The following is a 25,912-nucleotide window of genomic DNA, read 5'->3' on the forward strand; positions in this document are numbered from 1 at the left end:
ATACAATACTTCATTCCGAATTTGGAATCTAAGTGATTTTGTCATGGAAGTGGGATTTGTTTTTTTCTTTTGAATTATTGCTTGGAATATGTTGTATGTCAAATGTTATAAAAATAGAAAATCCAAAATAATTTAATCTTAATGGTTTGGAATCTGTCTAGAATCATTCTTCAATATTATTTGGAAATAAGAAATTAGGAAATATGATAGGTCTTGACTCTCACAATCACAACACAACAGAGTGAAAATGACAAATGTGATGTGATTTTTCTTTCCTAAAACCTCTCATACTTGAGACATGAATGCTGACAAATAAGATATCGTGGCATAAATTTTAGGGTTATAATTCTTGATAATGGGAAAGTCTCGACCTCATCATCAGTAGTTCTTCTGGTATCTGCAGATTTTAAGATGAAGACAGAGATTATATTCTGGATGATAGAATGTCAACCATTTCCAAGTTGTAATAATACCCGGAAAATAATGCACAAGCATTCATATTGATATACATGCATCTATATTAGCCTAAAAGGAAGAATACCAATTTACTCTCATTTATTTATGTAGTAGAGTATCCTCCTTTCATTTCTTTTGATCACAACAATGTACTTCTTTATTTTTATTTTCTTATCAAGGCGTTGTACTTTAAAATTTCTGCTCAAGTCTAGAATTGTACTTTCGGTTTTTTTTCTTATTAGAACATTACTTTGGAATGTCTACTCTATCATAGCATTGTACTTTCAGCTTTTCCTTATTAGAACACTACATATTAAAATATCTACCTTTGTAATGTCAACACTTTTCTTATAAGAACATTATACTTTGAAAAATATATCCAATTATAACATCGTACTTTCATTTTTTTCTTATTACAAAATTGTACTTTGATAATATACCCAACTATAGCATTGTACTTCTAAGTTTTAGTTATTAGAACATTATATTTTGAAAATCCTCCCATAATAGTATGCATCAAATGAAGGTCAATTAACAATATTATTCACCTCAGCTGTCAAGATTGTTGAAGAACGAAATCTATGTAGTTTTACATCCTCCATGTTAAGTGCAATAACACCTAGGCAGCTTGCCTGGTAGAAATCACTTATATGATAAAATCACTTTTTGAAATATATACATAAACCATATGGAATCAAGGAAAAAAACAAAGTTAACATTACCATCACTGCCCATGATTCGATTTAAAGAAAAGTATTCCACAAAAAAATGTGTGCTATGTAAGTCATCATATCAACCTTTGCCAAAGTCAAGAATATGACAACCAAATATAATTATTTATTTTTTGGCTAATAAAATGATTATTACCATCAACAACACCAAAAAGACCACCATATCAATCCATAATACAATGATCAATAGAAAACAGAGAAATTTGTAATTATTTGTGAAATGACTTTTCTGGGTATGTTGGAAGTGAGTTATTGAGTATTGATCAGGAGATGTTTGTTTTAATGCTTTTTTCAGGTTACTTACATACTTGAAGTTGTTGGAAATCCCTTGAAGTTTTCATGTCTATATGAAGAGATAGTGTTGTGTGGGATGCGACTACATTTGTTTTGGTTTTGAAGGCATATTTGGATTTGAAGGAGTATAGTTTAGGAATTTAAATCCATGTCCCATCCACAAATCTTTGGACGCTACTGTTGGATTATGGTGTATTTTTGTATAACATCAAATCCATCATGATCACATATTTAGTGATTTCTTACAACCATAAATTAAACTAGCAAGAGACGAATCAATTACTCCTCTTTGTAGTCAATTCTTTTGCTTTCTCCTTCGATCAATCGAGATCCAAAACCAAACATCCTTTTTCGTAGCAACACCCAAGAACAGTGATCAAGCAACAATGGCAACTTCTTTTCTCTTGTTATAAACTTAAGTTTTGCATGATATTCGCACATACTAAAGATTGCAATTAATTTGTTTCATCACAATTATAAGATGTAATTATCACCATATATAACCATTTTCATACACGCATATGAGATATCTTTAACTTTATAAACTACAATCTTATTGTCAACTTAGACACACTTTGGCTTTATCCATGTCAAGTCAAAGCAGTAAGCATAAATCATTACGCTCTAAGTCTAAAAAACAAAGTTACAAACACAATCTACCAGAGACAACTTATGTGCAGGTTTTCAGGGTTTTGCATCAAACGACGAATGCAACAACAATTTATTATCAAAATTTTGCATATAATAAAATAATTCTTGATAATGATAACCAGCAAATTCAATCCATGTGCAAGGATTTTATTAATACACGCGAGCCTTTGGTGGGAAAGTCTGCACATCATCATCAAGAGTGTTCATGTGAACCGGCCTGTAGTCTAGTCGCACCTTCTCATTCTCCCAGTATCTGCACATATTTTAAGATCATCATATAATGTCATGAAAAAAAGTAAGATGTTATCTCTTGAATTTAAGAGAGAAATAGAGAGATTTACCCGAGTGTGTGTTTCATCCATTTCTCATCATCTCTTTTCTGAAAAAGCATCAGATGGAATATTTTTATGAGAAAAGGTGAAGAAAAGAAGGAAATTAATTAAAAAGGAGATATGAATGAGAGCAAACCGTGAAATCTTCACGAGCATGAGCTCCTCTACTCTCTTTCCTGGCTTCAGCTGAATGCATGGTGATGCATGCATTGATCAAAAGGTTCTCCAACTCTATTGTCTCTAGCAAGTCCGAGTTCCTGAAATATGTCTTCACATAAATACATCTAACCATAATAATAATAATAATAATAATAATAATACTAAATTTTTAAAGTCCAATTGAATTTACCATATCAAGCTTCTATCTTTCAATTTGACATCATGATAACTCTCCCATGCTTTGTCAATCAGATCACAACCTGTATTACAATGACACACATAGTCAGTCAATATGATAACAAGGAAAAATATATATATGTAAATAATATAACTATACATATTATGTATACACACACACACACACAAACAAACCTTCTTCTAATGTCTCCTGTGTGCGAAACACAGCAGCATTATTCTGCATGATTCGCTGCATGTTCAATCGGATCTGAGAGGTATGAAGTGAACCATTTGAATTCCTGATTTTGTCTAACCATGCAATCGTCTTCTCTCCAGCATCCTTTGACAATGGTGCTTGTTTTTCACCTGTATATATCAAAGCAACTTGAGTCAATAATATGACATGCATATTTTCTATTACGTATATATGTAAAACTTAGAAGAAAAAAAAAAACTTCACCTGGCTTATGGATCTCTGCAACTCTATTAGCACAAGCTCTACCAAACACAACAATGTCAAGAAGAGAATTTGCTCCAAGACGATTAGCACCATGAACGGAAGCACATGCTGCTTCTCCAGCAGCCATAAGTCCAGGAACAATGGCATCGGGATTATCACCTTTTTTGTTTACAACCTGTAAAAAAGAAAATAATGAATAATAAAAAAAACGGTTGAAAATTTGAAATGATAGTATATAATTATATATATATATATATATATATATATATATATATATATATATATATATATATATACCTCGCCATGGTAATTAGTTGGGATTCCACCCATGTTGTAATGGACAGTTGGCAAAACTGGAATTGGCTCCTTTGTAACATCAACACCAGCAAAGATTGCAGCAGTTTCAGAGATACCAGGGAGTCTCTCCTTGAGAACCTCTGGTGGTAGGTGATTCAAGTGAAGATAAATGTGATCCTTCATTGGTCCTATAACATATAATTAATTAGGGTTTAGATCTTGAAAAAACATTCCTTGATTTGAGATTTAATTGGTGAAGAAACATAAAACATACCTACACCACGACCTTCTCTGATTTCCATTGTCATGGATCTTGAAACAACATCCCTTGATGCAAGATCCTTTGCAGTTGGAGCATAACGTTCCATAAATCTTTCACCTTCACTATTCCTTAAAATACCCCCTTCACCACGAGATCCTGCATTGAGATGAACGAGGTTATAACAGTCTTTTCAGGTGAACAGAAAGAAATATACACTAACCTTCAGTAATAAGGCACCCAGCACCATATATACCAGTGGGATGAAATTGCACAAACTCAAGATCCTGAAACAATTAATCACAACCAAATATATCAATCAATATGAGAATGATGAAATTAAGTTTAGTTATAATATTAATTAATACCTCGAGAGGAAGGCCTGCACGTGCAACCATAGCATTTCCATCTCCTGTGCATGTATGAGCAGAGGTTGCTGAGAAATATGCTCTACCATAACCCTGAAAAACAAAATAAAATGGGATTAAATAATTAGTGGGTTTTCATTTTCCACAATCCATATAGACACAAAATTAATCTCCATTAACAAATAATCACCCCAGTTGCCAAGATTGTTGAAGAAGAACGGAATCTATGTAGTGTCCCATCCTCCATGTTCAGTGCAATGACACCTTGGCAGCTTCCTGGAAGAAATTTAAAATATAAAGTTATAAACAATATGAATGAAATCACTTTTTTGACATATAATTATAAATATAATTAATTCAAGGGAAAAAGAAAAAGGCAACATACCATCACTACCCATGATTAGATCCAAAGCAAAATATTCCACGAAGAACTGTGTGTTATGTTTCATTGCTTGACCATATAATGTATGCAACAAAGCATGACCAGTTCTATCAGCAGCACAAGCACAACGATAAGCTTGTCCACCTATGAAATAAACATGAAGAATTTGAGATAAGATTTTTATTTTATTTTATAAGTTGGAATAAGTAGAGAAAGATGATATCAAGTTAACAACCATTGCCAAAGTCAAGACTTTGACCACCAAATGCACGTTGGTATATTTTGCCCTCTTCAGTTCGAGAAAATGGTAAACCATAGTTTTCAAGTTCGATAACTGCTTTGGGTGCTTCTCTACACATGTATTGGATAGCATCTTGATCACCTATAGAAATGTAAAACCTTTGTTATGATTTAAAAACAAAAAATAAATATATCTTGAAATAATATTTTTATAAGATAGAACAGGGTATATTATAAAAGAAATAAGAAGGAAATGAAGTACCTAGCCAATCGCTTCCCTTAACTGTGTCATACATGTGCCACCTCCAGTCATCCACAGTCATGTTTCCTAATGCAGCATTTATACCTCCCTGCATACATTTAGAAAATGCAACTCAACTTAGTTTCATCACCAAAACAATATAAAACAAAACTACTTGGGATAAGAAATGCATCCACTTCAATATTTACAAGTTATTGAGTTAACTTGATCACATCAAGGAATTGCAGAGGCAAGATATACACCTACAATGTAAACTTCTTCTTTGGTCAAAAGCAAAAAGTGCTAATGGGCCAATAATTCAAAATTACAACTTGAAAAGAAGTGTTGGAAACGTAAGTTCCAACTTTTTTGAATCTAATCCCTAAGAATAAAACATAGTCGATTGTTAAAGGAGGCTTTGTACTTTGTAGGATGAACAGAAACCCTAGAATGTAAACTAGCTCCATTCAGTAAACTGTAAACTTTTTTAGATCGATCATCAAATGTAAACAAAAATACCCGAAGAAACAAGAACTAAATAGTTAGAACAAACAACAAACCTGAGCTGCAACAGTGTGAGAACGTGTAGGGAACAGCTTGGTAATGCAAGCAGTATTAAATCCATGCTCGGAAAGCCCTATCGCAGCTCGAAGACCGGCACCTCCAGCCCCAACCACAACGGCGTCGTATGTATGATCAACTATCGTATATGATGATCCGACACGCTGTTTACCACATCCAAAAAAAAACGATTAAAAAAAGAAAACACACAGACACACATTTCACAAGCTAAATCTCAAAAAGCCTCGGTGAGGTAATCAAATTTTAAAAATCAACAATCTATCGACAACAAAACAAAAAACTAAATGACTTACAACCGATCAAAAGCAAAACACGCTACAATACATAAATCAATTCAAAATTCGAAAATATAATTGCATGATGTGAAAACGCTTATCTCGTAGATCCATTTCAGTTCCAAATAAAAAACCTAACTTTCGACTAATTCAAAAACGCAATAAAACATACAAGGATTCATAAGAGAGTACCGATTCAGAAGCGAAGAATCGTTGTGAGAGAAAGCCGCCGGCGGTGGATCTCCGGGAGGGAATACGAAGACCACGTGACACGCACCTCCACATCTCTTTATATGTGAGTGTATATCAGTGTACGTATCTATATTTATCAGTATAAGCTGCTATTGGTTTTAAGAATGGTGATAGAAAGGGAGAGAGAAAGAGAGGGGGAGGGGAATGAGAGAAATAGGAGTGCTGCTTGCAATGTAGAAGATGGACTGTAACAAAAGTTGGTATTATACCAAAACTACCCCTACTTTGCCTTTTAAATATCCAAAATGCCATTAGCGAAAAGGAAAAATCGAATGGCCATTATTTATATAGTTTATATTAATAGATATTAAATCAGATTTTATAAAAGTCGTTTTGTACTTAGCCATAAACAGTAAGTTATAAATGTAACTAGAGACATGAGAAATAGTCGATGTCACAACGAATACATCAACAAATCTTGGTTTTAGTTTTTTATCTAAAAAAAATTAAGTATTTGATAATGGAGTAGTTTATAACTTTATATTTATATTTATATATACCTCCATAAATTGTTCATCATATTGTTTTGTTGAATTTATAATTTTGGAATATAATACTTACAGAATAGTCTACTGGCAAAAATATGGACTTTTAGTTTTTATTACTACTAACCAAACAAAATCAATTAAATTACATCCTAAATCAAATACTTTTGTAAAACGAAAATACTATATTTTCTTTGGTAAATGAATCAAATGGATAAACTTGATGAAAATACTAATCATTTTGGTAATCAAATATCATATATATTTCCCAAAATGATATATTAAAAACAGTAAGCTCAAATTTGTAACATGAAACCATTTTACCTTGCAAAAAGAAAATATATTAGGATTTATTTGGATTCGCCAAGGATGATTTCTAAAAAATATAATATGAATTATAGATAATCTAACATGAAATTTTAATAAAGTATAGTTTTGCCAAACACTACATGGGTAGGGTGCATTGGGCAGTTGTAAAGTGTGTTTGGTAGATTGTACTGTGTGAATTTTCTAGCCACGTTTTTGCAAACTTGGAATTTATTAAAATCATGTGGGAATTGTGTTGGGCAAAGAGGATGAGAAGGGGAGGTGGGTGGGTGCACGGCAAGTAATTGATGGCTGGTGGAGGCAACGGACGCGATGCATCAATTTTGGGGCTTAAATGTGCAACGCGCGGCCACAGGTGAAGCCACCCGTTTCAAAGGAATCCCCTAAAACTTAACGCTACTTTATTTTCTTCTCTAACATTTTAGTCAATGTTTACATTTAAAAAGGATAAGTCACATCATGATAATTAAGTATGTTTGATAGGTTAATTTTATCAATGTATAGTTTTGTTACTTTTGTATTAAACATATGGATAAAATACTTAAGTGTTGTTTGTTTTTTCTGATGTAAAAATATATACAGTCTGCAAACCATATTTATAGATTTCTACAGTAGAAGAAATGAACCCTATGATGCATGGAAACGTTATTCAAGTACCCGTACCCGTATTTAATACTTGGAGGAAACGGAAACGGCAAGAAACGTTTCTTGAACGTATCAAGGGTTTCAAGAAACGTATCAGGTAAGTTTCCACAAAGTTTTTTTTTTTTTTTTTTTTGCATGGGCTTCTTTGAGCCAAATAGGATAATTGTATAATGGGCTATATGAGATTACCCTACAACTATAATAGTCTATTATCGATCGCTGCCTCCCTAAGTCCTTAAATTTTTAGTCCTTAAATTTTTAATCGATTCAATATATTATCGTTTACAATTTACTACTTGCGCACTTGGCTGTCGACTATCAAGAACAAGAAAGAATTAACCACTCACGAATTCATAAATCGATTATTATGGCTTCTAGTTCTCAAGAACTAGAAACATAAGGATCAACTCCATCAATAGATCAACATCCATTGTGAGACTATGTGACAAAACTCGAAAAACTTGTTGGAGCAGGAGGATGTTGGAAGTTCAAGTGTAACTTTTGCAGTGAAACCCAACAATGATCATATTCTAGAGTTAGAGCATATTTGTTTGGTATAAAATGTAATCTACTATTCAATTTAGAGTGTGTTTATGTAATTTTAGATTTTTGATTAATGTTATATTATTATTCACTTATTGTATTTATTCATGAACAATTGTAAAGAAATAAGAAACTGTGAATTTTGTTTTGTTTCATGTATTTGTTGTGATTTTTTATTCATGTTGTTGTATAGAACTATTGATTCATGAACAATTGTAAAGAAATAAGAGGCTACGATTTTTGTTTTGATTCATGTATCTGTTGCGATTTTGATTCATGTTATTGTATTGAACAAATGATTCATGAACATTTGTAAATAAATAAGAGGCTGCGATTTTTGTTTTGATTAATGTAACTGAATTGATAATGTCAATGATGAACTTATTTTTTTCATGTTATTGGATTGAGAATGTCAATTGTTAATGTTATTGTGTGTTCTTAAAATCATGTTGTTTTAATTGAATATAGGTATTGGGATTTGTATTTGCAAGAAAACAACAACGGCTGACAAACTTAACATGAACTAATTAGAAGATGCATATGAAAAGAAGAAAATTGAGTCACAAGCGAAAGAAGTTATGTTGCTAACAATAAAATTGATGGTTATGTACCTCCTGGTTATAATAAGCTAAGAACAACATTACTACAAAAAGAAAAGACAAGCCTTCAAAAATGGTCACTGTGGTTTTCAAAAATATCAAGTTTAGTCCCTAAGTTCAAAAAACCTCACAGATAATCCTTGTGGTTTCAAAACTTTTAACAAATGGTCCTTTTCGCTAACTCCGTTAACTTTTGGCCGTTAAGTGAAGGGTATTTCCGTCATTTCACGAAATAGGGACCATTTATGAAGTTTTTTGTTATTTAAAAAAAATATAATTATTTAATAAAGGGTCCCACCCTCTCTCTCTCTTTCTCTCTCTCTCTCTCTCTCTCTCTCTCACACACACACACACACGAAAGAACCCATCTTAAATTGGATCTTCACTTCGTCGATGAACTCAAATGCAAAAGGGAGATGGTGCATCTCTTCGTCTGATTGGGGAAGAACACGAATGGAAGCAATCAAAAATCGAGGGTACTAGTGAGGTTCAAGCAGATCACAAGGTGGGACTGAGAAAGGGACCTCGGTCTTCATCTTCGTCTTCATTAGATCGAGAAGGCATCAGGCGATCGAAGGCAGTGGCTGGCGATCGTGAGAAAGGGGGGAGGGGGCGTCGGCTGTACAGGTTTGCTTCGGTGGTTTCCTTCTTTAATTTTGCCTCATCTCGGGCCGTAACCCGATAGAAGGGAGACAATAGCAGCATTTGTCGGTCAAGGGAATGAGGGGTGTTTGAGGCTGCTTTTGGTCGTCTAAGGGAGAGTTGTCGGTGCTTTTCTCGTGACAGTTTCTCAGCAATTTAAGCCTTGCTAGGAGGCTATTTTGGGTGTCAATGGTACTTGAAAATACAACAAGCAGGTGGTGGGTGTTAAATTAACGAAACAAGGATGGAGATGGGGCTGGAACAGTTGAGAATCGGAGATGGAGAGGCCGACATCCCGTTTTTCCATCTTTCCTGAATTGTGGCTTCAAGGGAAGGCAGAGAGAGGGGGAGAGGGTGGGACCCTTTATTAAATAAATATATTTTTTTTAAATAACAAAAAACTTCATAAATGGTCCCTCTTTTGTGAAATGACGGAAATACTCTTCACTTAACGGCCAAAAGCTAATGGAGTTAGCGAAAAGGACCATTTGTTAAAAGTTTTGAAACTACAAGAACCATCTGTGAGTTTTTTTGAACTTAAGGACTAAACTTAATATTCTTGAAAACCATAGGGACCATTTTTGAAGTTAGATAATGGTCACATGCTATTGGAGCTTGTTAGGTCTACATGAAAATGACCCAAAAAGGCCCACCGACTTACGAACGCAGAGAGTTCCCTTGTGGAACGCTGGGCGTTCCTTCGCAATCTAGGTCGCGAGTCTCAATGGGAACGCAATGTGTTCCCAACGCGTTCGTGCCCTGATTCAAAAACTGGCCATTAAGCACTTAATGCTTAAGCCATGCTATCCAAATATAGATCCAAACTATTTAAGACCTCCTAAATCATAAAGTCACGGACTTGACGAATTTGCATGCACCTAAAAGTCCCAATCTCGAGAAATAGCAATCAACTTCCATAAAGATGGTCACAACTCTTGCATGGACCCATTAGGACCTTAAAGATGGCAATTTTCCTACCTAAGGGACTCAATTAGCCTCATGGGTGGCACTCTAAGTCCATAAATGAATTTGAAACATAAAAATTCATTCTTGAAACCAAGAAGGGACAATATCCATGAGAAACTAGATCTATGATGTAGAAGCACCAAGATGAGAACTTTATACCTTCAATAGACTGGAAATGATACAAAACCTCTGGATCTACAAGCTCTCTTCAATCTCTTGCTTCTTCTCTAAACACCTTCTTCTTCAAATCACCCAAACAACACCAAAAATACTCAAGGTAGGCTCAAAATGCATGCAAGAGGTTTAGGGTTTTGTTCTTAAGGTTAGATAGGATGGAGGCTAAAGGAAATAAGGGTTGGGGTGAGTTAAGGTGTTTAAATAGGGTCCAAGACCCGAAATTTAGGGTTTAGTATGCCCAGAAGAACGCAGGGCGTTTCCATATGCACCGCGTCCATTTTCCTCTTGAACGCCATGCGTTCGTACTTGGTACGCCATGCGTACACGGTTTGGCCCAAATCCTTCTAACTTCAAATAATCATAACTTCTTCGTTATAACTCCGATTTTGACGTTCTTTATATCCACGAAAAGCTAACGAGAAGCCATACGCATCTATTATAACATCCATCAAATTTACACCAAATTTAAACTTTTAATTTTAACAAAAGAAACAAATAGTAATCGTTTTTACAAAACATTTCCAAATCAATTATCATCAAAGTGTCCCAAAACAAATCATAAGGATGAGGAGTGGTACGGTCACGCCTTCGCCTTCCCTTGATCTCCTAAAGTACCTGAAACAATAAACTGAAAACTGTAAGCCCGAGGGCTTAGTAAGCTACCCCCCAAAATACCAATACCGAATTGTCAGAAACCATATCAATAATGATCAATCGATCAACATGCATATTGGGCCATCGGCCTGACTGGTCCGCCCTACTGGGCCTACAGGTTATCTAAATCTATCCCGAGCCTTCGGCATGACTGGTCCGCCACATGGCCTACAGTCTCCCCGGACCGCTCGTAGGGTATGTTGGCATTCAGCACAAAGTAGGACCGCCTCAACCCAGCCCACAAGTAAATAACCATGTGTGCATACTTTCTTAAATAGGCATATACAAACATCAAGCGTATTTATCTCACTGATCATCAGTCATAGAATTCTCTCGTAACTAGAGCATCAACATAACAAGTCACTAACACACCAATCCCTACGGATTATTTAATTAAAAAATAAGTTGAAAACTTGAAGTTAATGTCACTTTTTTAGTCTTATTTATCGGAATTGTGTGTGATTTTATTTAGTCATCATAGTTTATCCGATATAAATGAAATAAATTTTGTTCGGATAAAAAAACTCATATAAGGTCAAAGATAAAATAAACACGCAACAAAAACAAATAATATGGATATTTAGAGTTAAAAAACACAGATTATCCCAAACCATATGAACCATTCCTGGCCATTTACCCTAAAAAATATTATATAAGATAAAACCAATCTAATACAATATCAATCCATCGGTTCGGGCTAAATTAGATTGGTTCAGCTATAAAATCCAATATATAAATAAATCAATTTAATAAATGATTGGATTTTAATCAATGAACTCATTTCATATACAGAATAAATAAATAAATAAAGAGATTGAAAGAAAATGAGAAACTCAAACATATTCGAAGTTAGATTGTTCTACCGCTTGAAAACAAAATAACAGAACATAATTGATTCTGGAAACAAATTGAGCTTTGACTAAATCTGAAGTACCTTGCGAAGAGTTGAAGCTCATCAATGTCAGGACCAAACAATGAAGATTTCTTATTAAGTTGAAGATCAGCGACCAATGATTTTCCAGACGAGCCTAGGGCAATAGATCGGAGAGAATACCCATAACCAATCGCTTCCGGCTGTTTAATGGAATCAACGAGCGTTTTCCGATGATCAATCGAGAGTAATATTAACAGTATAACTGCTATTGTCGCCATTGTTTCCGGTGGAGTCGTCGCAGATTCATAGGGGTCTACGTTGCCGCATTTTTTATGGGTATAACAAATAGCGAAATTGGAGTCCGTTTATGCTTGTTTTTAAATGCTTAATTTGGTATCATGTGTTCCATGAGCCGGCCGAATGAGAAGTCTCGTTGTATATGCCGTGGTCTAATTTTCTTTCACAGATTTGTATTAGGGCTGTCAAATATGTATCATGGAGAACCAACCAACATGCTACCAACCGAACCAAGATAGTTGGTTACTAATATGTTGGGTAGCCAATATGTTTGATTGGCAGTACCATACCAATTTAGTAAACTTGGTATGGTAATGGTATTAAATTTTAAATACAACGGTATTACCATACCAACCAATTCATATATATATATATATATATATATATATATATATATATATATATATATATATATATAAACAAAATCATATTTTCCTTTACAATTTGAAAAGCTTGATATTAGTCATTACACTTACTCAATAGTTATTACCACATTAAACTAAATAACTAAAAAGTTAATAAAATTATTTAGTAACTAATATAGTTACTTTACTAATTTATATTACTAGACAAGAAAGTTGTCTCATGTTGTCATTGCGGATTTTTAACTATTACAGTTGAAAAATAGATAGAATTTGGTAATGTACTCTTACCAATATGTACCAACCAAACAAGTTGGTACCAATTTTACTTGATACGGTATCGGTAGCAAAAAATTTATACGAAATAGAGTTGGTACGGTACACGGTTTGACTAAAAATAAATTGGTATCGTACCATGTTCAGCCCTAATTTGTATATAGAGAGTGGGTCATTGATATAGATAATAATTTGAATTCGTAATTGTTCTATTAAGATTAATTAATTACTGTTTTTAAAAAATGTGCGTAAATCTGATATTTTTAGTTTCGTTTCAATATTTTAAATGTCTTTTAATTTCTTTTTTACTAAATTTAACTATTCAATTTTTATTTTTAGTGTAATATAGTGAAACTTTAAGTTTATATAAGAAAATGAAATTGTCAGAAGTCGTAATATTTTCGAAAAAGTTACACTTTAGTTTTAAGATTTTTTTAACCTAAAAGTCCTGATTATTTTATTTTGGCTCAAGTTTATAAAAAAATCTTTTTTTTTCTTTTAACAGGAAATGACATATCATCTTGTTTTTATAAATAATCAGGACTTTTATGTTCAAACAAATTTTGAAACTAAAGTATAACTTTCTTGAAATTATTGAAACTTTTCTAACAATTTCCTTAGAAATTAAGCACACACTTTTTTTGGCTGCATGCTATAAGTTTTGACCTTTTGTTTTTGTGAAGTGTTTATGTAAACTATGTTACTATAATGTCTTAAAATAGTATTAAAAACAATGTTGTTAAAATCGTAATACTGATCGTAAAATTATACGATCCTACGATACTATATAGCAGTGACGAAGGTAGATGGGGTGTTAGGGGTACTATAGTACCCCCAAAAAATTGTTTATATATATATATATATATAGGAGTAAGATCAATTGAGAACACAAAAAAGGTTGAGAACGCGAGAACAAAGTCTATTCATTTGCGATTCCATATATTCATTTGTGGAGAAATGATAAATTTTTACACAGTTAATTTCAATTGAAAAGAAAAAACATATTCATGTTGATTATGCGTAACAATTTATCATTTCTCCACAAATTAATACATGGAATCAGAAACGAATATACTTGTTCTTGCGTTCTCAACCTTTTAGGTGTTCTCATTTGATCATTTCCACACACACACACACACACATATATATATAATATTATTTATAAACATGTTTCATGTTATTGTACCCCTAATTAAAGTGATTATAACATGTTTTTTAATATCCGATATTGGATAATCACATATAATATATTGATAATGTTTGTACCACCATATTAAAATTCCTGGTTCTGCCACTGCTACATAGCTAAATTGATCTCGATCTTACTATGATCCTTTTTGTGTAAGATCGGGCTAGGATCGTAAGATCGTAGAATCGAATGTAAGATCGTAGGATCATTACTATTTTTTATTTAATTTTTTAATATTTTTTTCTTAAAGTAACTACATGTAATATTGTTTTTTAATCGTTTATCGTGAAATGATGTATTTAATGAATGGTTGGTTAACAGATGTGTGAAATGATTTTTTTATGTTTTAAATTGTTTTTGGTAGGATCTTACAAAGCGGAAAACAATCATATATAAGATTTTGATTTTGACAATCTGTGATTAAAATAGTGGTGAAGCCAAGATCAAAGTAAGGGGTATTCCAAAAAAAAAAAAGTTGGGGAATTTGGGTTTCCCTAGTTCGGTTTTAAACTCAAACATTAATCGAAACCTTAGCTAACCTTAAGTCTTGTTATATAAACATGAAGTTGTAGTATATTTTGATACTTGAATCAATGTGGGATTCAAAACAGATATCAAATGATGATAACATGTTTATATAATAGACGAAAATGGTTGAGTTTACATGTGTTTGACGATATGAGATAAAATAGTTGGGAAAATAAAACAAAAAATAAACCCAAGATATGTAAGGAGCAAGAATCAATCCTAAGACCTATGATTCAAAAAGTCAACGCCTTAACCGACAGATCATTTGTTTGTTTGTGTTTATAAGCGAAGGATGCGTATATATACAATATATAAAATGAAATTTTTTTAACAAAATTACACTATTGAAAATTATTGGGAAAATACCAGCAATAGTAAAAAACTAGGGGTTAATTTCAAAATTTAGACATGAAAAATGACATTTCCGGGTATAGACATGCATTCCGCGGAGGAGTCTTTGCGGACCTCCGCGGAACGACTTAATCTCCGCGGAATGTGAAAAGTTGTATTATTTTATTATTTAAAATATCGATCTGCGGGGGTCCTCCGCGGAAACATTAATCCCTCCGCGGAGGGATTCATTTGGTTATTCATTAAAGTCTCCGCAAAGGAGGTATCGAGGAGCTTCACGGAGGCCTTAAAATCTCCGCGGAATGGGTGGTTGCAAGTTATTAGCGACGGTCTTTGTGATATAAACGGTTTTTTTTTTTTTTTTTTTTTTTTTCATTTTTTAGATTTATTTGCAATATTAGATTAGTTTTAGTGTTAGAAATTTTTTTCAAACAAAATATGAGTTTTGTTGTTTTATGTACGGGGGGTTTTTGGCAGATGAGTAATGAGATTAACACCTACGTTAGATCACTAGGGTTTAGTCTAACGTTAACCGCGACTACTTAATAGTCTAACTATTATTATTATATAAGCGTTAAACAACACTCTTATATAAATTATAATAATAACACAAATAATTATTTTAAGATCTTAATAATATCATTTGTGACATTCTCATTCAATTTGTGAAATATCATTTTATGGTTATTTTGAATTAATTTTTTTCCATATATCATTTTATGAGTTTTTATTTTTTATTAAATTCCATATAATATTTTAATATAACAATTACATTAAATGGATATTAATTTCATTAATAAACTTAAAATTTAATTTCAAAATTCATAAAATTAAAGTTCATTAATTTTTTTATTTAAATTATTTATTTAAATTTAAAAAATTAAAAATATCTCCATTATAATAATCCACTAATTTTTTTTATTTTTTTATAAATCTAAATTTCTTAAATATCCATACAAATACATCAACTCGAAGTAAAATACCTCATAAAAACTATTCGTGGTATATTTTAACAATGAAAAATATTTTATTCATGGTATATTTTAACAACCGACAAATATTTTATAAATCTATGATTTTCTTATTTTTTCTTCACCACCACCGCCGCCGCCGAGGTCCAACGTGAACTCGAACCCTTCACCTATCAACACAGACAAACCCGTCATCTCCACCGTGCGGAACTTCCCAGCACCACAAATCTTCACTGTTCCTGTATGTCCCACGTCGTCACAACCAGTCTTCCCTGAAACATTTTCCAACCCAATAAACGTCAGCTTCTCGATAATCCACTTCCGACTCAACGCAAAACCTCCATTCTCCACCTCCGATTTCAAAATCACAACTTTCCCCTCAAATCGCGTCGAAAATCTCACCAACGTCCAGTTCCCACCTTCTCCCCCAAACCCTAATTCCTCCCCATCGTCCAAAAACACCTCCCCGGTGCTATTCTCACTCCCACTAACCGCCACCAGTATGTGAAACGGCGACTCCTTGACTATTTCCGTGGTCAAACCTTCTCTCTGTAACGCGATTATGTTCCCTTCGCGAATATGAACGTTTATATGGTCAGCAGGTGAATCGAGTGTGACATAACTCCCTGATTCTACACTCACCGAATTGGAATAGTTGAATAGATCGAACCAGTTTCCAGATGGAAAGTATGCGTCGATGGAAACCGTATTTGGGGTTAAAACGGGGGAGATTAGTACGCCTTTTCCGAGGAGAAACTGTGTGCTGATGCTGTATGTGTTGGTGTCTTGTGGGAATGAGAAAAAGAGAGGTCGTGCGATGGGAGTGCCTTTTGAATGGGCTTCGTACATTAACATGTAGAGATAAGGGAGCATTTGGTAACGAAGGCTGAGGACTTTTCGAGATGTTGCTGCTACTGAATCCCAAAGGTAAAGCTCTTGTCTTGTGCTTTGTATGTCGGAATGGTCTCTTGCAAATGGGTAAAAAGCACCTAACTGAAAATCAACCACAAACTCTATAATAGGAACAAAATGAAATCATAAACGAATCAATGTTGTACTTCTTGAAATCTCTCAAACTACTGTGCTTTCACTAATTTCTTAATATCAAAAGGTTCATGACTCATACCTGAATCCATCGTTGGCAGAGTTCTTCAGTAGTGTTTCCAGAAAAACCACAAATATCAGCCCCCACCATCGGAATCCCAAACAAACCAGAATTCAAAATACTCGGAATGGAATATGCCAAGTCATCCCACGTGGCAGCATTATCCCCAGTCCAATGTGCTGTAAATCTTCCCGACCCCACAAACGTCGATCTCGAAAGTATAAACGGCCGTTTTCCCGTTATTTTGACCAAAGCATCCTTCGTTGACCTGGCTTCCATAAATCCATACAAATTATGTGCATTGTAAGCTGTGATGTTCCCAAAATGCAACGAACTTGCAGGAACGGTTTTGTTATTAATCGGCATTTGGATTCCGGAGTTGTTAATTTTATACGGAGGATTATCGAGTTTTGAAGTGGGAATTGGAGGGGAGGAAATGAAATTTGACTCTTCATTCATGTCAAGCCAAATTCCATCGAATGGAAGAAGATTGTGAAATCTTTTGATTTCATCACCCCAAAACATCCTTCCTTTTGGATTTAAAAAATCCGGGAAGTTAACAATTCCAGGCCAAACCTCGCCTACATATGGTATTCCTTCACGTTTTATATAGATATCGGCTTTTAGTCCTCTTGTGTATGTTTCATATGTTGTGTTCACACTGATACCTACAAGGAATAGGCCAATATTCAAGAAATTGTAATAAATATCTATCAAATTATAACAATATCATTGCTATAATAGGGAAAATTTGAAATTACAATGCTATAAGTGAGTAGTTTGTTTAAAGTATATTGTGTTGATAAGAATAGTAATTGAAAGTACAATAGTGTAATAGAAAGAAAGGAAAATAAGATGATATAATAAACAAATAAAGTACATTGATATTTCTTTCATGTAGAGTTTTTTACTATAACAAACAGTTGTGTACTTTTGTATGAGAAAATGATGCGGATGAGTACCTGGATCTAATATGAGCACGTATTTCTGACCATTTTGGTGAAGATTTTTAACAAATGTTGACATTTTATCAACGGGGAAACTAATGGGGTCTAATGTGAAATCTTTATAAGCATCCATATAGTCTATATCGGTCCACATAACCTCCAACGGGATCTTGGCTTTTGCATATCCAGCAACAACACTCTCGAGATCCTCAACATCTTTATAACCCCATCGACACTGATGGAACCCTAAACCCATTAGCAAAATAGATATTATTAGCTTAATTTTGTTAACAAAACATGTGGATTTTCACATTGGAAGAGAGAATCCAATTAACATGTAAATGAACTCACCGAAGGACCAATAGGGCATGGGAGTTGGGCGTCCGATTAAACTAGTGTACTGATCCATGACTAATTTAGGTGAAGGTCCACCAAAGAAGTAAAAATCAAGAATACCACCGATTACCTTATACGTAATACTATCGCCTTTATACAGAACATCCATACCATTGCTATTGAGCAACAATACACCATGAGTAGTCCCCGCTGCCACTTTACCATGAGAATCTGGCGATCTAACATCCATATAATACGGATGTGATCCATATAGATTGAGATCAGGGTTCGCACTTCCGATATCAGCATTCCAGAGGGTTAGGGTTTGATTATGTGTTAATTTGAATGAACGCTTGGTGTGCTCTCCGATGCCGTAGATGGAGGATCGATTAGCAGGAAGTGAAGATGTTAGTTCGAGGTATTGATCTTTGAAGATGAGAACAGTGCCGGATGTGTCGAAGAGTATATCGCCGGTGGAGCGACGGACGATTGTGAACCCGAACTGTGTGGTTGCACCCGTGGTGGTGTTGTGGAGGGTTAGGATGAGATCAGAGGTGGGATTTGAGAGAAGGAGTTTTGACGGAAATTGTTGTTCGGATTTTAGAGGGAATTCGAAAGTTTGTGGTTGGCGTGGTAGGACGTGAGTTGGAATTTCCCATCTTTGGTGCTTAGCATCGGTGATTCGAACCCTCAAACAATCCGTTGTTTCAAAGCTTTACAAAAAAAAATGAATCACTCACTGTCAGGGATCTTCTTCATTTACCGAGTATGGTGTGGTTCAATAAATAAATAAATAAAAAATTGTTTTTGGATGTTTGTTTGATAGTTGCTAACTGAATTAGAAGTAACTAGTCGGGTTAGAAGTTTGGATCGAATTAAAAGCAAAATGGAACCAAAATGAAGAACAAATTGGGTCCAATGGTTTTGAAACGATGATTTGGTCAAAAACAAAGTGATTGTGTTATTTGTGTATAATTATATTAATATGACAACACTATACTATATCCGATCTAATTTCAATAATTAATTTTTAAATTTTCAACTCTTAACATATACTTAATATTATATATTATATTAAAAATATTAATTAATATTATTGATTCGATTTATATGGTTTGGTTTGTAATGAAAATCATAATCAAACCATATATATTTGGTTAATCAAAATTACTCTTTAAATGGATTGGTTAAATTAGTCCAATTAATATGCTGAAAAATCGTTTACTTAGTTGAAAAACCCTTTCAGCAAAATCGTTTTCCAAAATTTTAAAAAGTCCCAAGCCATAAAAGGATGTTGTTTAGCTGAAAAATCGACATGATACATTTCGTATTATTATTATTATTATTATTATTATTATTATTATTATTATTATTATTATTATTATTATTATTATTATTATTAGTATTTGATGCAAATAGAAAAAAAATCCAGCTTTTGTGTCTCTGAAATCAATAATGGTCAATTCTGATTTGGTAATCTTTTTTATAGATGAAATATAATTGAGTCATTTTATTTTATTTTTCAAAACTATGTGGTCATTCCATGTATTTTATTTTTTAAATTACTTGATTATTTTTGTGAATTTTTTTAATGTTTACACTTGATTTTTCTTTTTAATATTTAAACTGTCATAAAAGAATAGTTTTTGTTTTTATCATAACGACAAAATCGCAAATTAATATTTAATTATGAATTTGTGATCTAATAATTTAATAAACAATGACCCATAATTATAAAAGTTGTTTGTATTCCTCTGTCCTTTAGTGTTGAAATATTTATGTATATATATGTTTTTTTTATATTGTATATTTATCTTTCTAAATAGATTTGTTAATGTTTATTTATTACTCTATAAAATATATGTGTTGAGATTTAAGAATATATCATAATTTATCTTTATTTTATTTTTTATTTTTTATTTTTTTTATTTTTTGAAATTTTATGTTGTTATGTTTTATTAGTATCGAATTAGTAGCATTTATAACTCTTATCAGTTTTTTCTATATACACTATTTCATTAACGTAAAGATCAAAATTACACTCCAACTATACACAAGTTTATGTTTTATAAATAGTTTTTAATTCAACTGAAAATAATTATAGTTTACAATAAATAAAAATTTACAATAAAACAAAAAGTACATAACACTAGAAATTACAATAACCTAAAAACAAATGCAATATTTTGATGTAAATAAATAATTATATAAAATTAGGAATTACATTCGGTAGTAGCTCACCATAAGTTTTAGCTTCTTGTTATTTTGAAGTTGTTATTACATTTTATTGTATTTGAACTTAGCGCCGCTATAGCGGCCAGCGGAGGAAAACAAATACTGTTTCAAAATACTGGTTTTAAATGGTGGTGGCGATGTTAGCCTGTTAGCGCCGTATTTTACCGTGATTATAGTCACCGCTATAGTGACACTATAACCGTTATTTGAATAAATTTTATTTTGAGTTATTTTACATTTATAAAAACGTTTTTTTTTTGTGTGTGTGTGTCTTTCCATTGGGTAAAATTGTTTTTCTTTGCCCAAACCAAAACTTTTGTGCATTGCATTGAATAAAATTGTGATTGCGTGATTGCATGACTTGCATCGCTTGTTAATTGTGTTGAAGATTTGAATACTACATTATGGTTATCTATCAAATTGCTTAATTATTTTATTTGCTAACTTGTATGTGATTGTGTTGAAGACTTGAAGTATGATAAAATGGTAAGTATTGCTTCTGTTTTATGTTGTTTTACTATTGATTGTATTAAAGTATGATTAATTATGATATTAATAATGTGAGGTATGATTAACTAAATATAATATGTAAAGTATGATTTAGTGATTAACTAATTAATTGTATTGTGTTTAACTTTGAAGTATGATTTACTGATTCTAATACATATAAATTCTACATAATACAAAAAACGTTATAATACCGCTATGAGAACCACAATTTCAAATAGCAGTCGGCCGCCGCTATTATATTTTTGATTGTAATAACTGCTTAACTTACAATAAACTAGTAAACTAAGAAATAAAATTGTATATATCCATACTAAATCAATAATACTGCATAGTGGTACTATTTTGATGTTAATAAAAATAGCAATATCTTCTTGATAAAATAATTTATTAAAATATTTGTAATTAGTTATAGCAATACGAACAAATGATATATACGATAAATACAATTAAAAAATTTACAAAAACTAAAAAAAAATGTTAATCAAAATTTGAAGTAAGAATATCTTAAAACCATATCCAAATAAAAAAAAAAAACAGAATTTTAGATTGTTCAACACTTTAACCGACTGAAAAAAAAAACGGAATTGATTCAGGAAACAAATGGAGATTTGACGAAATCAGTACCTTGCGAAGAGTTGAAGCTCATCGATATCAGGTCCAAGCAACGAAGATTTCTCATTGAGTTGAAGATCAGCTAACAATGATTTTCCCGACGAACCTAGGGCAATAGATCGGAGAGAGTACCCATAACCAATCGCTTCCGGCTGTTTAACGGAATCAGCGAGAGTTTTCCGATCAATCGAGAGTAATATCAACAGTATAACTGCTATCATCGCCATTGTTTCCGGTGGAGTCATCGCAGATTCATAGGGATGATCGTTGCCCCATTTTTGTGGATTTAACAAAAGGCGAAATTGAAATCCAGTCTTAGTGTCTTACACTGAAGTCTACGCCAGTCGTTGCTTGTTCTTAAATGCTTGATTTTGTATCATGTGTTCCATGAGCCGGCTGAATAGGAAATGGCGATGGATATGCCGTGATTTAATTTTCTTTCAAACTTGGTGGGTCATTGTCAATGGATAATACTTTGAATTCGTAATTGTTCTATCAAGATTAATCAATGTTTTTAAAGATGTTTAAATATGGTATCAACTACCAACCATGTTTCATAACTGTTCTTTGAATTTTTTTAACGATTCTAATCATTCAATTTTTGTTTTGGTTAGTGCCATAAAAATTATTATTTATATGGTCTTGTGCTAATTTAGTCTCAACTTTACTTTTTTTCTTTTTTTTTTTTTTATATTTTAGAAAACTTTTTATTTTTTAGTCATTAGTTACCAATAGGTTATTAATACATATGGGTTATCTGGCGTGATTTTTTTTCACCCAAATTTACGTCTTAGTATGTGTTTATTTGACTCCAATATATATATATATATATATATATATATATATATATATATATATATATATATATATATATATATATATATATATATATATATATATATATATATATATATATCAGCCGTGTTAAGTTTATTACCGGAAAAATTTGAACTTTCTTAATTCATTTCTAGATTTATCACCTCTTAAATTTTGTATGCCATGGAAGTTTGTATTTGGTGGATGAAGGGTTGTGAGATTATAATCTCATATGTCTTTTTATTGTGTGGATTGATTTCGAAACACAGTTTCTAACGCCTCAATAAATGAGGCGATATGAGCAGTTGCGTTACTTATATGGTTTTGATACTTATATGGTTTTGAGCATCTACTCCTAACTCCTCATTTATCATGTTTTGAGCATCTTGTGTAGATATTGTGTCTCTTGCTAGAAGATGTTAAGAGCAGTGTTTCGAAATCAATCCACACAAATCAATCCACACAACACAGTGGCTTCAAGTTGGATAAAAAAAACACTTGGTCCAATTTTTCAAAAGTTACAAAAAGCCAATTATGTGAAAACAACTATATCTAGGGATGTGAAGAGATGTTTGAAACGAAATGCTCGCCACACCACACCATTTTAATTTATATATTATTGACCGAGAAAATTAAAAGATTGTTGAAAGTCGAAGTAGGGTATCTTTATTTCTCTCTTGGTGTTACATTCTCCATGAATTGCCATGACCCCTGGCCCAAAGGCAACATTCATGGGTGGAGCACTGCATGAAAGCTGAGTAGGATCTATGTAGATGTCCGAGATAGCTTGTGGTGCCATTTAAATTTTCAAGTGTAGTGGAAAGTTTTTGTGAATTTTTTTTCTTGTGGTGCAATTTTTTCAATGTGCTACTACCAAAAATTACATATGCTACCCATAAAATTTCATTCCGGCTCCACCACTGCACGAAAGGGCCACCTAAGCCACCTTCACGACATTTAGGATCCATAGCTATCAACGAGTCTTAGGACATGATGATACCTTTTGCAAAAGTAACGAAGGACCAAATAATATTGATCATACGAGGACATGATGATACCCTTTTGCAAAAGTAATGAAGGACCAAATAATATTGACCATACGCTGAAATAGCGGAAAAATGTTTTTGTTCTGATGATAGATGTTAAAGATATGAACAATACATATGGACCATTTTATCTCTTAAAAAGTGTCACATGCATTTTATGTTAATAATATTTATGATTTATCAAATATATATTTAATTTTTTACAAGTTGCTTTATTACTTCCATAATATATATGATTTCTCAGCATAATTGATATAATCAGCGACGTCTCCGTTAAATTATTTCTCCATGTCTACGTTTTAAATCGAGTATATACATTAATCAATTTGATTAAACTCGAATGGATATGAATTAATTGTTATTATTGTATTAGTATTACTACACAAATACGATAATCACACCATATATTGTGGCATTTAACAAAATCAATAACCTTTTGACAAATCACTAAAATGATGGCTAACCTTGTAATCCTTAAAGATGGAATGTATTTATCTTTTTCATCTCACTCAATTTATTCATCATAACATTGTCATATTAACTATTTTATCTCCTCTTTTCTATCATTCTCATCTCACCCCGACCCATAACTCATGACGAGCTTGCTTCTGAGCCCATAACATAAGACTGGATTGCCCTTCCATCCCTCAACTTATGACTGGATTCCTCCTGAGTTTGTTGGCTTACATTAGAAAATAGTACTACCTCAACCCAACCACATTATGTCAATATATGCAACAGATAAACGATAACTAGCAAATACAGGTAAGCATACAAACTTACCAATCTACAGATCACTACAATATAATGACAAGGATACATAACACAATCTAATGGGCCGACATTGCTGCCTTCGACCCACAAGTACATTGAGGAAAAACTCACCTCTCGGTCTAGAAGATAACAGTAATGATCCCGATCCGATAACCAGCTCTACAAATCACCTATTAAACAAACAGGGATCAATTTTCAATCAAAAACTCAACACACTCAATTAGACCTAAAGTCAAACTTGGTCAAATCAATTGTCAACGGTAAAAAAATGTCAACATTTAGTCGCCACAACGTGGATAAGCATATGCCATGTTGTGGAGGGTAATAAGACAAAATGGTCACGAATATGCTAAACAGCACGGTGTGGCGACTAATCCCCCACGTCGTAGGAACCTCCCAAACCAGCCAAATCCATTAAGCTTTTAACCCCCCTATCTTCTCATTCAAACTTTCTAGAATGCTTCGAAAACCCCCCAAAAGATCATAAAAACTACAGGTTTATAGACATGAATGTCTTGAGCTCAATCTAGGTCAAAAAAGTGTAAAAATGAGGGCAAGACCTCATGTAAAAGTTCAAAACTCTATCAAACTTCAAATCCATCACTCTAAACCATAAAATGGCTCTCGGGATCCATAAAGTTTGCAACTTTATGGAACCCCAACCTTCCAACTAACCTAAACATGAAGGATAACATAAGACAACCTAGATCTAAGCACATGGAGTCATAAAGCTTGGAACTCGAGGACTTACAAAGTTCAAAAAATGTGCACAAGGAGGACGGTGAGGCTTGCAAGCTGAGATAATACAATAAGACTTCTTCTTCTTCTTCTTCTTCTTGGATAGAAATCATCCAAAAACTCAAAGACTTCAAAAATAGAGCTAGAGTTTCAATGAGGGAGAAATGGAGGTGATGTAGGAATAGAGGCGATGGAGGTTGAGGGTGTACAAACCCTAGCCATTACATCCCTTAAATGTAACATCTTGATTCAGATCGTTTTGCGATTCAAGGCTCATGGGTCGTAATCCGAGTATGAGAAGGCTTTGAGGCTTTAAAGGAGAAAGTCTAGACTAGCTTTGGATATGGATAAGGTAACTTGTGTGGTGAAAGAGCATGGGTTATACTTTAGAGTCCAAGAGTATCAGTGAAGGTGTTGGCTCGATTTTTATGAATTGTGGGTTTTGATTCGTGGAAGTCTTGAGGTTGTGACGAATTGTTCGATGTGTAGGGCTTCTTGCCACCTTTCTGTGGATATAAGGTACGTGGGAAACAAACTTATATCGAATAAGATATGATAGTTTGAAGATTTGGCAAGATTAGCCCTTATAGAGAAATGAGGTGGCAATTGGGTATGCTGGGCGTAAACTTGAGTACGTGCACCGTACTTATGCGCTTCGCATGATTGTGAACGCCACCTAATATGATGGGCGTACCATAGGGTATGCTGGGCATACTAGGTACAGAAAGAAAACCCTAATATCTTGGAGTGT

General features: G+C 33.1%; 2 protein-coding genes across 3 annotated transcripts; both read right to left on the bottom strand.

The window, feature by feature from the left end:
• Window positions 1–1,968: 1,968 nt before the first annotated feature.
• LOC145043719 (succinate dehydrogenase [ubiquinone] flavoprotein subunit 1, mitochondrial) lies at window positions 1,969–6,326 on the bottom strand. Of its 2 annotated transcripts, none has more exons than XM_078992457.1 (16): window positions 6,097–6,326; window positions 5,608–5,772; window positions 5,069–5,156; window positions 4,802–4,948; window positions 4,566–4,710; window positions 4,375–4,456; window positions 4,185–4,277; window positions 4,040–4,103; window positions 3,832–3,975; window positions 3,558–3,745; window positions 3,261–3,435; window positions 2,996–3,166; window positions 2,814–2,883; window positions 2,601–2,721; window positions 2,474–2,511; window positions 1,969–2,385 (listed from the first exon to the last, which is right to left on the bottom strand). In XM_078992457.1, the coding sequence occupies exons 1-16, from the start codon at window positions 6,187–6,189 to the stop codon at window positions 2,283–2,285; spliced, it is 1,887 nt and encodes a 628-aa protein (XP_078848583.1). In that variant the 5' UTR covers window positions 6,190–6,326; the 3' UTR covers window positions 1,969–2,282. The 2 variants fall into 2 exon arrangements, with proteins under 2 accessions (XP_078848583.1, XP_078848582.1); XM_078992456.1 differs by having other exon boundaries at window positions 4,375–4,460; window positions 4,570–4,710; window positions 6,097–6,325.
• Window positions 6,327–16,031: 9,705 nt separating this feature from the next.
• Window positions 16,032–22,259, bottom strand: LOC145043720 (Glycosyl hydrolases family 31 protein). Its single transcript, XM_078992458.1, has 5 exons — window positions 21,800–22,259; window positions 18,446–19,143; window positions 18,110–18,340; window positions 17,169–17,815; window positions 16,032–17,035 (listed from the first exon to the last, which is right to left on the bottom strand). The coding sequence occupies exons 1-5, from the start codon at window positions 22,030–22,032 to the stop codon at window positions 16,142–16,144; spliced, it is 2,703 nt and encodes a 900-aa protein (XP_078848584.1). The 5' UTR covers window positions 22,033–22,259; the 3' UTR covers window positions 16,032–16,141.
• Window positions 22,260–25,912: the final 3,653 nt, after the last annotated feature.

This window comes from Lactuca saligna, chromosome 4 (assembly GCF_052625555.1).
Source record: "Lactuca saligna cultivar CGN05327 chromosome 4, ASM5262555v1, whole genome shotgun sequence".
Classification (NCBI taxonomy): domain Eukaryota; kingdom Viridiplantae; phylum Streptophyta; class Magnoliopsida; order Asterales; family Asteraceae; genus Lactuca; species Lactuca saligna.

What these genes read in the sequence shown, in the direction of transcription:
- LOC145043719 (XM_078992457.1), bottom strand. Translation starts at nt 6,189, where the DNA reads ATGTGGAGGTGCGTGTCACGTGGTCTTCGTATTCCCTCCCGGAGATCC. An exon ending in ATCATGGGTAGTGATGGTAT is followed by an intron (nt 4,457 to 4,565) that starts GTTGCCTTTTTC and finishes TCTTCCAGGAAG; the next exon opens with CTGCCAAGGTGTCATTGCAC. An exon ending in TGCAGAGATCCATAAGCCAG is followed by an intron (nt 3,167 to 3,260) that starts GTGAAGTTTTTT and finishes TGATATATACAG; the next exon opens with GTGAAAAACAAGCACCATTG.
- LOC145043720 (XM_078992458.1), bottom strand. Translation starts at nt 22,032, where the DNA reads ATGACTCCACCGGAAACAATGGCGATGATAGCAGTTATACTGTTGATA. An exon ending in CATGCCCTATTGGTCCTTCG is followed by an intron (nt 18,341 to 18,445) that starts GTGAGTTCATTT and finishes TAATGGGTTTAG; the next exon opens with GGTTCCATCAGTGTCGATGG. An exon ending in CGTGCTCATATTAGATCCAG is followed by an intron (nt 17,816 to 18,109) that starts GTACTCATCCGC and finishes TATTCCTTGTAG; the next exon opens with GTATCAGTGTGAACACAACA.